The sequence below is a fragment of the Colius striatus genome, chromosome 2 (genome assembly GCF_028858725.1).
Source record: "Colius striatus isolate bColStr4 chromosome 2, bColStr4.1.hap1, whole genome shotgun sequence".
In the NCBI taxonomy this organism is placed as follows: Eukaryota; Metazoa; Chordata; class Aves; order Coliiformes; family Coliidae; genus Colius; species Colius striatus.
Genome location: NC_084760.1, coordinates 68,767,784 through 68,781,834, shown reverse-complemented (window position 1 = coordinate 68,781,834; position 14,051 = coordinate 68,767,784). Strand labels below are relative to the sequence as shown.

General features: G+C 38.6%; 1 protein-coding gene across 1 annotated transcript in view; it reads left to right on the top strand.

Annotated features, from left to right (window-relative positions):
- PCNX2 (pecanex 2) overlaps positions 1–14,051 on the top strand; it is a 160,192-nt gene that overhangs the window by 122,941 nt on the left and 23,200 nt on the right. Inside the window, exons 26-27 of the mRNA XM_061990089.1 lie at positions 1,613–1,828; positions 11,589–11,842. Of these exons, the coding sequence (XP_061846073.1) occupies positions 1,613–1,828; positions 11,589–11,842 (470 nt within the window). The remainder of the gene's footprint in view (positions 1–1,612; positions 1,829–11,588; positions 11,843–14,051) is intronic.

Sequence of the window (14,051 nt, the reverse complement as noted above, 5' to 3'; positions counted from 1 at the left end):
GTTTACATTGTAATAATTGCTGTTAAATTTTTATTCTACATTCCTCCCCCCAATCCTTTTCCATTACATCAGTAGCATGAACAAATACACATCTTCAGTAAGAAAGGGAATGTAATCTGGGAAACTGTCTCCAAGAAGGTGAGAGAGGTATTAACAATTTGAGGCATATTTAGTGCTCTTTCATTATTAATCATTTCAAGGCAGGGAATTAGGATGTTTCCCAAGGCTATTCTGTCATCTAACCTTTAGCATTATTATATATGCTAATAAGTTAATTATGTTTTAAACCTTGTAGCTAAAGCAAAGCATTCCTTGTGTGTGTGTGCTTAAAATATTCATTTTATGACTCATTTAGATTTTGACCAAACATATTTCAGAAGCTGAGTGTGTCTGTATGTGTATACACACCTGCATGCATATACGTAGCAGGACTGGAGACACCCTGGCCAAGGTGATGAAAAGCACCTTAGTAACATGCCTACTCCTCTTCTTGTGTTGAGAAACAATTTGTAGGGGAAGCTATAGCTTGTCATCCTCTGTTATTTTTTTTCTTTTTTTTTTTTTTCCTGGATGTTAGATCTGCTCCTAAATATCCACATACATAAACATGAATGTGTAACTGCACATATGTATCCACATACACTTTCACATATACAAACACACCTTCAAGCCGTTGATTTGTACTTGGAAATCCATTCATGCACCAGCATTTTAAAGATATTGAAGGTGAGACATGGATGTGTTGTAGAAAAGAAAAGCAGTTCTCATGTTGAGCATATATTATGTAAAAGAGTACATGCACAAGATGACACCACATTGGATTATGTGGCACTGTCAGCGTTTGTGAAAGGTTCATTCCCTTTCAGGTGATCACCATCACAAAGTGTTACTTTTAATCCAGTTAAATGCCAAAGACCTTTGAGAAGACACTTCTAGACAGTGATGGGGTGTTTTTCACCTGGACAGCTGGTCCAAGCAGTGTGTAATTGGGCAGCTAATACTTTTAAAGAAATTGTAGCAATTCTAGTGGTGAATGAACCTTGTTTCATTCAGTTATACTAAGTGACATCTTTTAAAATATGTATGCTCAAGTACCAACAGATGCTTTATGGAGAAAGCCTTGAAAAATTCCTGGAAGACTAAAAGAAACAGATACCAATAAAATTTATGTGTGACTGAATTCTTTAAAAATCTCAGAAGTAATATTCAAATTTCAGGTTAGGTACTGAAATAATGATGATTTCTCGTTTCTTAAAATTAAGAACAATATGTAGACTTTAACTTAGCATTGCAGAGACTTTTGGTGGAGCCAAAAACTTCTTGCTCTTGGAAAACATAGAAGCGATTTGATCCAGTCTGAAATAGGTGTTATCACTAATTTGATGTTCTATTTACAATATTGTTCACATTAAACAAAAGTTTCAGGCCTGATTCTCTGAAGGGCTGAAAACCACCTGGAAAATGCAGATTGCGCAAAGTATCAGGAAGATGTTATCCAGATAGAGGAAGACATTTTATGCAGGAATAAAAACAGAACACAGGAATTTATGATGAATGACTTAGTGTATTATAAATATTTTTTCTTTACAAATGTGTGCTGCTCTGGTTGTAGGAAATGATGACAATAATCTCAACTCCATTTTTTATGAGCATTTGACAAGATCTCTGCAGGAGTCTCTTTGTGGAGATTTGATTCTAGGCCGCTGGGGAAACTACAACACAGGAGACTGTTTTATTCTGGCATCGGATTATTTAAATGCCTTTGTGCACTTGATCGAAATTGGAAATGGCCTTGTCACCTTTCAGCTCAGAGGGCTGGAATTTCGAGGTAAGGATCCCTGATGATGTAAATAACAAAAAAAAAAAAAACCCAACAGCAAACCTTGTCTGGCTTTTTAATCTATGACAATTATAGCACGATATAGAGTTTAAAGACCTTTCTCTCTTTTAACAGATATTTGTCTATCTGTCTAAAAACTCTTTACTTCTTTGTATCATTATTTGAATGACAATGTTTTCAAGCCTAGATGCTGAGAAATTTGGAGTAATGTTCTGCTGTATCATAAGACTTTATAAAAGAAGGCATGTTGAATTATTTACTTGGTTCATAGATCTTTTAGGTTATGCATAGTTGTATTACCAGATTATTTCTTTTCCTTCATAACCATGAAATCCCAAGTTGTTCTTAAAATTCTTCAATCCCCCAAAACCTGTTTTTGAAAAATCCCCATGTACCATAAGACTCTTCCCATGAAAAATATCCCGTGTCAGTTCATACGAGGTGCCAATGGTGAAATGGTTTCTGTCACAGTAGAACAGGAGAAGCAAGTCAGGGCTTCATATTTCTCTTATTTAGGAGTTGCTGACTTCAGTTGATGAAGAAGGGACCTTGCTTTCTCCCTGGTTGGTACATTCCTCTGCCAGGACAGTCTTCTTTAAGGAATGCATCTCCTTCCTCAGTGGTGTGGCTTTTGTGAGGCCAGTTGCTCGTAGTGTCATACTTTTGTCCTTTTGCCTGTTGTCGTTGCTAGAGTAGGAAGAAAAAGGAAGGTGAACCCACAAGACTTTCAGACAGCTTTTAAATTTTGCTCATGATACATCTTGGTTGCTTGGGTTTGTAACCTTTCAAAGACACCACTTTGTAACTGTGGGTGATAGGGTTTTTGAAATCCCAGCTTCCCACGTTTAAGGGCTGAGTATCTAATGGGCAATGTGTAGAGGAGTGTATAAGCAAGGTGACTTTTCAACAAGGTTGAGTATGAGAAAATAGGAGACTGGCTCTTTGAATGCACTTAGGTGTGGGAGGATTAGAATAGGAAATAACATGTGTGAGCTCAAGTCTTGACTCTGTGACAGACTCCCTGTAGGATGTTGAACAGGTTGTGGTAAATGGTTGATGTTCACTCTCCTTCCTGTATGGTAGAGACAAAGATAACTCTCCTGTATGTTAAGAAAAGCTATGCAGGATACAGTAAGTACGTGAAACAGCTTGGTATTGTAGTACTTGGAGAGCTAGCTATTCAGTACAAAGATAAATTGTAAGAAAAAGCAACTGGGAAGGAAGAGAAAGAATTTGTTTCTCAGCCTTATAATTTCCTCTTGTTCTTGATGGTGATTATGATGATAAATGTATGGCTCTGTGCCTTTCTTGAACTTCAAAGCTATCTGTGCAAGTATCATCTTCTCCTTGCGTGCCCCCAAGGCAAGCAGTGGTGCTTCTGTGTCAGAGATAGGTACTGAGACTAAGTATCCCATGGAGTCCACAGGTGGAAAGATATTTTTAATGGTAGATTTAGAATTTGCAATTACTTCTTCTTTCAAATCTATGCTAGATAAATGTAGATTTATGTTGTTCTGCAAGAACAGCTTAAAGCTGTGGCAGTTCAAATCTCTCAGTTTAGAGTACCACTGGTTTCACAGGCTGGTAAATCTCTGACATAATTGCCCTTTTTTTAAAGACAGTTTTAGTCAGCTTGTCGTTTTTGGTTCTTCTTAGGTTGCTCACAGTTATTTATGGAAACTGAAGTAAAAAAAAAAAAGTTAATTCAAAAGGAAAAGAGACTTCCAAGAGGGATATTTGTAGTTTAAATAAGAGACATATCTTGGACGACATTGACACCGTTCAGATTTGTTAGAATTTTGTGTAAGCAGGATGATGTACATTTCCATTAACTTGCATTCTAATTTCAGGAAATCAGCTTTTTTCATCGTCCTTTTGTGTTAAAATAGTTCATTGTAGGATTTGAAACAGAAAAAAGAAATCTCACTCTTACGTTTAAATTACAGAAGTTTTGTGAGTGGTTTTCTTCCCTTTACGCAGTTGCCATCTACTGCTGGGTCCCTCTCTATCATCACCATCTGCAGGTGGTTCAAGAAAAGTAAATCTTGGAAACTGAGATGAGAAAATGACAGGATGCTCAAACCACATGCTATCTGGAAAAAAAGATTAGGACCCTAGCAGATGGGCTTAATGAACTGGAAAAAGTTGAGTGGTGAACAACTGGATAGGGTTGCAAAGTGGTTTGGGAAGGCTTTGACTTTTAGCCAGAATGGTTCATTACCAGGTGAGTGCCATTTTGCATTTGAATCTGAGAGCAAAGCTCAAAAGTTGCAGTGTGCCACCTGTCAAGGCATCACTGTATTCCCTACAATCACAGTTTAAGTAACTTAAATGAGTCTGAAAATTGACCTTTCTGTGCAGATTGCCTAACACTGTTCAGTGTTAGTACTGTAGCCAGTTTGCTTCATGAATAGATCCAACATGTCTATTGGCTGCAACAGGTACTTCAAGAAGTAAGTCTATGTTTACTTTGAAAATGAGTGAATCACAACAGTCTCTGTCTATGACTGTTTTCCCTTTATGAGTAAAGTAGAAGCAGTATTTGCATTGTGGACCTCTGCGTTTTCCTATGGATATTGCTCATTGTGGTAGCTGAAAAGCTGGACCAGCAATGCTGCCACAGTAATGCACAAGGAAGGGGTCAGAGACACTTCAGAATTGAAGTGTACTGGTGGTAGCAGGTACTGCCTCCTCAGTTTGCAGTCTAGCCTAATTGAGAGTTGACGTTATGAATGGCTGATCCAGATGCCTTTCTAACTGTATGTACTGGAAGTGTTTGGCTCAGCTTTTAAATGAAAAAAAAAACCAACCAAACAACAAACCCAAAACCAAACCCCTGCAGGAACAGTAAGAAGATACAGACTGAGTAGAATGAAATAATAGAGTCAGCAAAGCTGAGATTTCTCTTATCTGTTGTTAGTTCTGTTTGAATTAAGCACCTTGTGTGAATTAGTTGATCACTCTCCCTTTCTATAGACTAAGATGTTTGTTCATCCTGTGTGTAAAGCACGGGGGGAGACTCAGTGTGTCCAGGCATTCAGAGGAGATGCCCAACTCCTCCTTGGCCAAGAATGAAGAGAGCGTTGTAATGAGTCCAGGCTAGGTGAAAACTTCCAGGTAACTGCACATGAGTGTGAGGGACTAAAGCCCTTTGGTAACTCGCTAAAATGCTAAAAGCAGCCTGCCAGAAGAAATACATAATATATCATTTAATTTGAAAGGAAGAGACAAGGGAAAACCCAAAGTCAGCGAACAAGCAGAAAGACTGTCAAAATATCTAGCTACTGCGAGTTCCCTGTAAAACAAGGAAGATGCAGAATATTTTCTTGTTTAGTCTATGCCTCCGCAAAATGTCATTTGGAGAATATCCAGTTAGGGCATTACATTTACAGAAATTATGGATGGTGATGCTGAAGTCTTGAGGAGCTGTTTTCTAACTCATGCCCAATATTCTTCAATCACGTAATTAACTTCTGAATCTCTGCTACAATTTTTTTATTACTGAATGTTGCACGTGCAATATTCATGCTTCACTTGGAACTTCATTAGAAGAATCAAGGAAAGAAGTGCAGGGCAGACACAGATGTAATTGTACATAGTGGAAGGCAGCTGTGACAGCAGGATGGGATTGCCTTTGGGGCTTTCTCTCTGTTAGCTCACTTATTTCCCACGCAAAATGGTGTATGAATGCAGCCAGTTTAGGGTATACGCTTCAGGCACAGTAATGATGTCTAATTCTGCAGTGTATGTGTAAGTGGTATAGTTTTATTACAGTAGCAAGTACATTACCAGTGTAAGGAACTGGTGTTTGATTTTTGTGTCTGAAGGCTCTGTATCACTTGCAAGAATCATTCTTTATTTAAAGAGTGGTTGCAACTTTCACTCCTTGTTTTACAAATCAGGCTGCCTAGGGAGGGTGTGGAGTCTCCTTCTCTGGAGGTTTTCAAATTCACCTGGATGCATTCTTGTGTGACCTAATAGAGGACAACCTGCTTTAGCAGAGGATTAAACTGAATGCTCTCTAAAGTCCTTTCCAACCCCTGTCATTCTGTGAAATCAGTTCTTTCTGCTGGGAAATAAAAGTGCTCACCTTCAAATGTTTTCCAAGACCGCACCTGGAATATGTTCAGTGTATGCACCATCTAAATGTATTGATAAATTACAAGGAGTTCAGAGAAAAGCAGCCATTTTTAACACGTTTCTTTGGAGAAGAGGTTAAAAACCAGAAACACATATTTTATGGGAAAGAACAAAGGCTGGGAGACACAAATGCTCAAAAATATTAGAGGCATGAGTAGGAAGAATGCTAAGGGGTTTCTTTAATCTCGGTGATTTAATTGTGAAGAATGGCATGAAATGAGGAAGAGGATATTTTATGTTGAATGAAGGAAATCTGTGATGTACAAGTCTTTCTAGGTATACAGTAATGCTCCAGCAGTGGAAGCCATCTATGAATTTCCAATAGGCTTAGAATAGTTTCTGTAGCACAGACAAGAATAAATATTTGGTGTCCTTTTTCCCCCTTTCTTCCCTTCCGCAATTTTGGATGTATATATGAGTGTACTGGAGAAGACCTCTGGAACGAAGATGTTAAATGCACTGCAGGCTTTTTCTTGAGAAAATGACTCTGCCAGAAACAAAATGTTGTGTCTTGCATTGCACTCCAGAAGAGATGAAATGAGAGGTTTTTGTGATATTTGGTAGCTGAAAGTTTAACAGCTAGAATCCTTAGACAATGCTTTCTTCCACCTAGGCTTCCATAATGTGTCTCTGTGGATCAAGTAAATGAAAGGTTTCTGAGGAGAGAGGATGATGGTTATTAGACTGACTGATCTGGTTTGAAAACCAGACTATTTTTCAGGCATAGAAGCCCCTGAAGCAGCAGAAAACCAAACCACAGTTTTATAACTAATAGCTTTGATGTTTGAGAAGTAGATACTGTCTTTTAAGTGCTGAGATTTTTCTTTGAAACAACCTGAAACTATCAGAGCTTGTAAACTGCTATTCTAATCCCAATTCCACAAGAAAAATAGCAGGAAGGAGACAAAACAGATGGAATATGTCCAGTTTTGGGGTTCATGAGTTTCTATTTGGGAGCCTAGTTCACTCATTTTTGAAGTATTTTTGTTCTGTGTTTCTAGAGCTTGTTGCAGGGGAAGGTGTCCTTTCACCGGCTGTAATTATGCTCTTTGTGCTTCCTCTGGATGATAACTTGCTGCTTATTAAGCTGCTAACCTGAGCCTTCTCCATCAGAATTTGGGAGTGCTCAGATTGGCGGCAGAGCTTGGTGGAGCAGAGTCAGATATTTCCAGTGTAACGCATTTATTTGTAAAACATTCATGTGTGCCATTTTGCCAAACAAATAGCAACTCGGCATTTTTGTAGACTTGCAGGCCATGCTCTTCATTGACAAAAAGAGTTACTTTGGGCATCGGTCCCTCTTTGTGGCTCCTAACTCCATCTCTCCAACTTAACACTTAGTTAAGTCCCCTAAAAGCTGGTTGTTTGGGTCAAAGAGTAAAACTTGAAATGCCTAGTGCAGGAGAGTGATTTATGATCTTAATATCTGTGGGCTAGAGTCAGTGCCTTAGCCCTCAGAGCCTTTTCCATGTACCTTTGCATTCTAGCTACTTATTATACATCAGCAATCCTTAGTGCTCAAGCTATCATTACCTTTAGCCACAATAATTAGTCCCCATTATAGATATGTGATTAAACTGGAGTGTTTTATGGAAATTAAAACCACTTCTAAAAGTATGTGATTGTGTTATGGGATTTTCTTTCTGGCCCTTCTGAACTGAACTTTTCACTCACCAAGTTTCCAAAATTGAATTCAAAAGCACACTTTGATTTCGGCCTTAAATTCTAGAAGGCTAGTTGGTCATTAATTCTGGTGTATTTGATGTGTCCTCCTGAGGTGAGATTACAGTCTTCAGTTTCAATTTTCTCATTTCCATTTAGGTCAGATCATTCTGGCAGAGCACAAGTCAGTCCTCAAATGCTGATGCGTCAGGAAAATAGAAAGAGCTCCAAGTTCTCACCCTGCTTTTCTCCTCAGCTCACATGGATTGACCTTGCTTTGTTCAGCTGGCACATGTTCTTGCATTGATGGATTTTTGGCAGCCATCCAGTGTTAGATATCTTGGAAATGAATCGGTCTCATCTATGCTAGCAAGGGTCACGGTGAATGGCTAAGCTTGAGTGAAGCATGGGAGCTGTTTTTCTTTCTACTGCAGAAAGAAATGTAAAAAAAGGAAATGTTTTCCCTGAGATTTTCAAATGACTAATTACTAGTGACAACATTTTCCTACATTTTAGTATTTAATGATACTACACTTAATTATATTACAGAACTGAAGAGCACGTTCTGCTCCTTGCTCTTTGATTTTATAAATAATTCTCTCAGAGTTGCCTGGACTTGATATTTTTTTGGAGAAGCGATATAAAAATTGTCATTTAAGTCATCATCATATACACAAAAGTTTCAGGTCATAGTTTTGTAAAAGTTGTACACAAATGCTTAATTTCATTTACTGTGACTTGTCCCTTTTGGCTCAGTGCATAAAGCTGAGCACATTCTCTTTGTCTCTGCAGTGCCAGTGTCTACACTAGAGAGAATTCATGTGTAGGCATTGGTAAAATGAAAATTCTCAGTAACATGCAAATCTCTGGCATTGAAGTCCAGCCAGTGCATTATGAATTCAAGTAAGGCTCAATTAAAGGTGAGAGAAAATTACTAGCAGTATTTCTAGAACTAACTGCAAGAATTGGGAGGGAACCAACATGTACTTGAGTGTCGAGCCTGCATTTTGTCTTTGCAGATTTGAGTCTTTTTACTAGATATCATTTAGAAATACTAATCAGCAGCATGACAATAGGAGTAGGGATTTGGTGGTTTATCAGACCACTGGCCATGGCTTAGATTACACCTTTAAAGTTAACAGGGGTACTCCAGAGGCTCTGCAAGCACTCAAGATACCAAATCCCAAAGTTCGTAGTACCAAAGCCCATTAAACAGCCTTTCTTAAGCAAGTGCACGCTACCCTGATGTTGAAGAGCACAGGTTTGATTTCATTCTTGGGAACAAATCTGCAAGCTGACCACATGAGCTCCTTTTGTTGATTCCCAGAGCTTTTGCAATAACACCATCCCAGTTAGAATGTCTCTCGCTTCCCAAGTTCAGTGTTGTCCCCTGTAGTGTGATTTGAGCTTTAGTTGATTAAAATTACCTAACAACTTGGAGACATTTTAGCATCTTCTTCTATTTGTTTTGCATGTGATGACAGCTTCCTGCAAACATTTTAGGGTCTCTTAAATTCACCTCATAGTTGCTTTGCCAGCCTCTCTATATTTCAGGAAATAAACAGCTTAAGAAAACTAGTAATTAACAGAATTTGCAGAAACATTATTTGGTATTTATTAATAGAGAGAATACAAAGAGCACATAGAAACAGCCAGCATTCTAGAGGGATGGAGTGTTATAGTTCCATACCAAAAGAAAAAATATTTAAGAACAGAGCTACATAAACTGAACAAAGACATCTTTAATTCCCTTAGTTGCAGGGGGCTCAGTGACAGTTGTTTATTAGGCTTGTGTTTTTCATCACGTACAAACATTTGGCAATACTTAATTTAGCACCTGAAATGATGTTATATTTTCTCTTAAATTCAGTTTAATATTGGGAGACCTTTGAAATCTGAAAAATAAACATAACAACATACCAACAGCACCAGCACAGAGCAGTTATTTTACTCTTTTCAAGCTATGTACAAAGGAATATGCCTTTCCTTACTTCAGTTTGAGTAGGATATCTTTTGACTTGACTTCAGAGAAGTATTCATTGACCCAAAGCAGTTGCTGCATTTTTTGCTGTTGAGCAGTAAGTGTTAATTCATGTAGAAATCTGTGAAATATGAAGCAGAAACAGTCCAGCTCATGTCCAGTCCAACTGGAAATGTCAGCTTGATAGGTCATGTTTAGTACTTCGTGGCAGTGTTGAAAGATGTTTATGTCTTGAAGACATTTAATAATTTGTCATATTGTATATCTCTGAAGTCCAAGGAGGAATATGTATCAGGGTGTGAAAAACACTGAGTTCACAATGTAAATTTTCACTCATACAAAACAGAGCAGAGATTACTGAAATATAGTGGATCTCTTAGGGCTACAGTCCTGATTTTCTTGCATGTTTCCTTCAGATCTTTCTAGTTTTCTTTTTTTTCTTATATGTTTTTACTTGCTGGGTATATTTGAAAAGGTGCACAGGCACAAAAAGAGAAGGTAATAACCAGTACTTTAACATATTTTGCTATATTTTGAAAAGCTCTTCTTAGCACAGAAAGAGGAATATTCTGGGTGCTGCTTCTATTGGTACAAACTAAAATCCACAGGTTGTTGAACAGACAGTTGTGATGGGACAAGGACTGGCAGTTTGAGGGCACGGGGACTGTCATGACGCTCCACAGAAAGGCCTTTTGGGATGCTGCTTTGCTCCAGGCTCTCTTTCAGGGTGCTGGCAAACCATGGGGGATTGGAGCTGTCACTGTTCTTTCCTGGTCCAATGTTCAGACGATGAACATAGCCAAAATCTTCTCCCATTGACAGTGACACAATGGAATGGGTCTGTTGCTCCTGGCAGGGGATGTACATGTCTGTTGAACTGCAACACAGTGTCTAGCACCTTCCTCTCTTATTGAGACTGTTTAGAAGCTGATGGAGCCAGCTCTCTTGTGGGGTGATGCTGAACCATTGGCAAAAGGCCCATGCAAGGCATATGTGTAACTCGTATCACAGGAGGTGGTCTTGAAAGATGGCTTATGTACAGATTCAGTGGAGAGTAAGTTCTGCCACATCCCACAGGAAATAAATTTTAAGATCCAGACATCAAGAACATAGAACACATGTATTTTGAGAACAGTGGGGGAAGCACATGAGTATCCACTGCTGTTTTGATTTGTAGTACCCTACTATGTGGTGTAGTAACCACATTCGTAATTTCAAACCCCAAAGAGCTCAGCTTGACCATCTAGTGTGCACAGCACCGACGAAGAAATGCAGAGTCTCCAGAGCAGACATTGTTATTGTTTCTGTGTCTGCTTCATGACTTCTCTTTGAGGTAACATCTCTTTTCCAGAAAGGTTTACTGTATTTTGATCTACAGCCTGTGTAACAGGCTAATTAGAAAGCTATTCTGTCTTCATGATATACTGCCACTGGTGCTCTTCATTAGAGATGTTTGATGCAGAGCAGCTTTTACTCTGTTGGGAGATCAAACGACTTGGTGGATGTTATTTTTGGAACCTGCTTTCCAAGATAGTTTGCTAAAACCCAAATTTTAAAAGTGTTCTGACACACTGTAAAATCTTTGTTTGCATCCTGTATGTTATTTGAAGAAGCAGGCTGAGACTTGTATCAGTTTGCTTAATGTGCCTGACGGAGTGAGTCTCTTTAGTGTTGCTTCCTGGTGAGTTTTTATTAAGGTAGAAGCTGTGGTTTAGCTCAACTGAGAACCAAATGCCTCGACTGTCACATCAGGCCCTTTTGGCTTTTATAGGTGATAGCAAATAAATAATGTACAGCTCTTTGTTTGCCACTGTGCGTGGATCAATTAGCACATCTAATTTGTTGCTGTAGCTCTTTCTATTAGATTTTTGCATCCGATAATCCTACCTGTTCAGTTTGGGAGATGTCTTTTGTTTCCTCCTCCCCCAATAACTGGCAGCATACTCTCTTTTTCTCACTGCCAAGGGACATATTGCCAGCAGAGAGAAGTGGAAGCTATAACAGAAGGAGATGAAGACAATGAAGGCTGCTGCTGTTGTAAGCCCGGGCACTTGCCTCACTTGTTGTCATGTAATGCAGCCTTTAACCTCCGATGGCTGACATGGGAAATAACACGAACCCAGTACATCCTGGAAGGATACAGCATCATTGATAACAACGCTGCAACAATGCTGCAAGTGTTTGATCTGCGGAGAATACTTATCAGATATTATATAAAGGTAAACTCTTTGGGAAAGTGTGCTGTGTTCCTAGGCAGGTTTGTCAAACAGGATGAATGTGGGCTGTCTATAGAGGAATGAGCGTTTCAAGTTTTGGCTTGGTGTTTATTCATTTGCACTACTGGCAGTCAGACTGATCTGATGTTAGGTAGGAGTAATTAATTCTTGTCTCCCTTTGCTGTGTTTGATTCTGGCCACTTAGACAGCTCAGCTAGTACAGAAAATCGCAGTCATGCCGATGCAGAAATCAAGAAGGTAAGTTATCCTCTAGCCATAAAATCAGAGGGAGCATACTTACAAAGCAAATCTTCGCTGACAGTTTGTTATTTCTTCTTGGCTTGGCCTTTGCACTGTTTTTTCTGGGAGAGGGAAAAAAAAAGATCAAGAAGAATAAAGTTCTTGGGAAATCTCTGAAGAGCTGTTTCTCAAATGTGCATTTATAGTATGCAAACCCCCTTCTTACCTGCTGTTTTACATTTATACCACAGCACATTTGAAGTTGGTTTATTCCACTGCTTAAACAGCAATTCATTTACATCACTTCCATATTTGCATTATTGTTATTAAGATCACAATGACCACACATATTATTTTTTCAAAATAATTGAACCTTATAGTCTAGCGAGACATCTTCAACCTCTGCCAAATGGTTTCCAGACCAGCAAATTAAGAAATTGCTGAGCTTTGCTTGTCTGAGACAAGACCCAAATGCACTCTCTTATGCCACTGAGATTGTCACTAAAGCTCCCAGCCATTCCTGACATCTCCTTCCTACTTACATCTCTGCAGTGTGAAAATCTTGTCAACCTTATAGACACCTGTTGTAAATAAATTAATCACCTTATTTTGCAAGTGAGCCACAACAGTAAAAACAAGATTGTTGCCTCACAAAGCTGCTTTGATCGTGCAGTTGATTACTTTGTAAAATGCAGACTGCGATTTCGTAAATAATTTTACAGACAGTAGGGCCTGGTAACCAACCTGCTTTGTTTAATTAACTAATTAGAAACAAAACTACATGTGAGCATATTTTTTTCATTTTATAAGTGTATCTTGTGGCTATAAATTAAATTGGTTTTAAGCAATGCATCTAAACTAAAAGAACCCAACCTTCTTTAAACTGAAATGAATGTGTTGCTGCAATGGCTTTGCTTTTCTTTAAATAACCTGAATATAAACTGATGCAAGCTGGTATATGACTCAGCTTTTGATGGTAAACAAGACCGAAAAAATTCCCAGTCTAAGCTGCAATCCAATCAACAGCTTATGAGTTTAAAGCAGTTAAGAATTGTGCTTTATACAGTGGAGCTTTTAAGTTGCGTTTTAGTCAGCTAATATGTAAAGGGCTTGTGGAAAGCGTGAGGTTCATCACCTGGGAAGTAAAACTTAACTGAAAGATAATTTAGGGCTTCTGGTTCTGTACATTCTTGAGAAGCATCTGACATAAGATAGCGTAGATAAACTTTTGTCTCATATGAAAACCCACCTGGACGAGTTCCTGTGTGACCTACTCTAGGTGGTCCTGCTCTGGCGGATTGGACCAGATGATCTTTCACGGTGCCTTTCAGCCCTTGAGATTCTGTGATTCTTTGATGCCAGTGTGGTTAATTAATCTTGTTTTAAGTAGAAGGCAGGTGAGTTAAATGATCTCCACTCTACTGAGCTATGCTGTGGCTCCATCTCTGTATGCAGATTTTATGTTCACCACCTATGTATGGCTTTGAAGATGTGAAAATCAAATCTCTTCTGGTTGAATTTTGTTGAGCCAGTACTGTAACACTGCATTGACAGATCTTCATTCTCAGAAGGGTGTCAGTCCTTTAATCTACTTCTCTTCTTAGGGAAGGATGAACAGCAGATAATGCTATATGGAGATTTTCTTCTCCTAATCTTCAAGTTGTTAGTTTCTTCCATAAACAGAAGCTTAGATAAGATTTGGTAAAATCCGTAGTACAGCCTCAGAAGGTGAGAAGATTATATTACATATCAGATCAGTTTTCATCCCATTGATTTGCTACTTTACTTACCTCCAGATAAACAATATCAGAAACAGAGGTGAGAATTCGTTCCTTCACACTTCTTTCTTACAGGAGAATTTTCAGCTGTAAAGACCCTGCACAATTTCACTGTAAACATGTTAAAGCCCTGACACTTCCATGGTGCAGAAAACTAATTGTAGGAAGAATTCTAGTTAATGGAGTATTCGAGT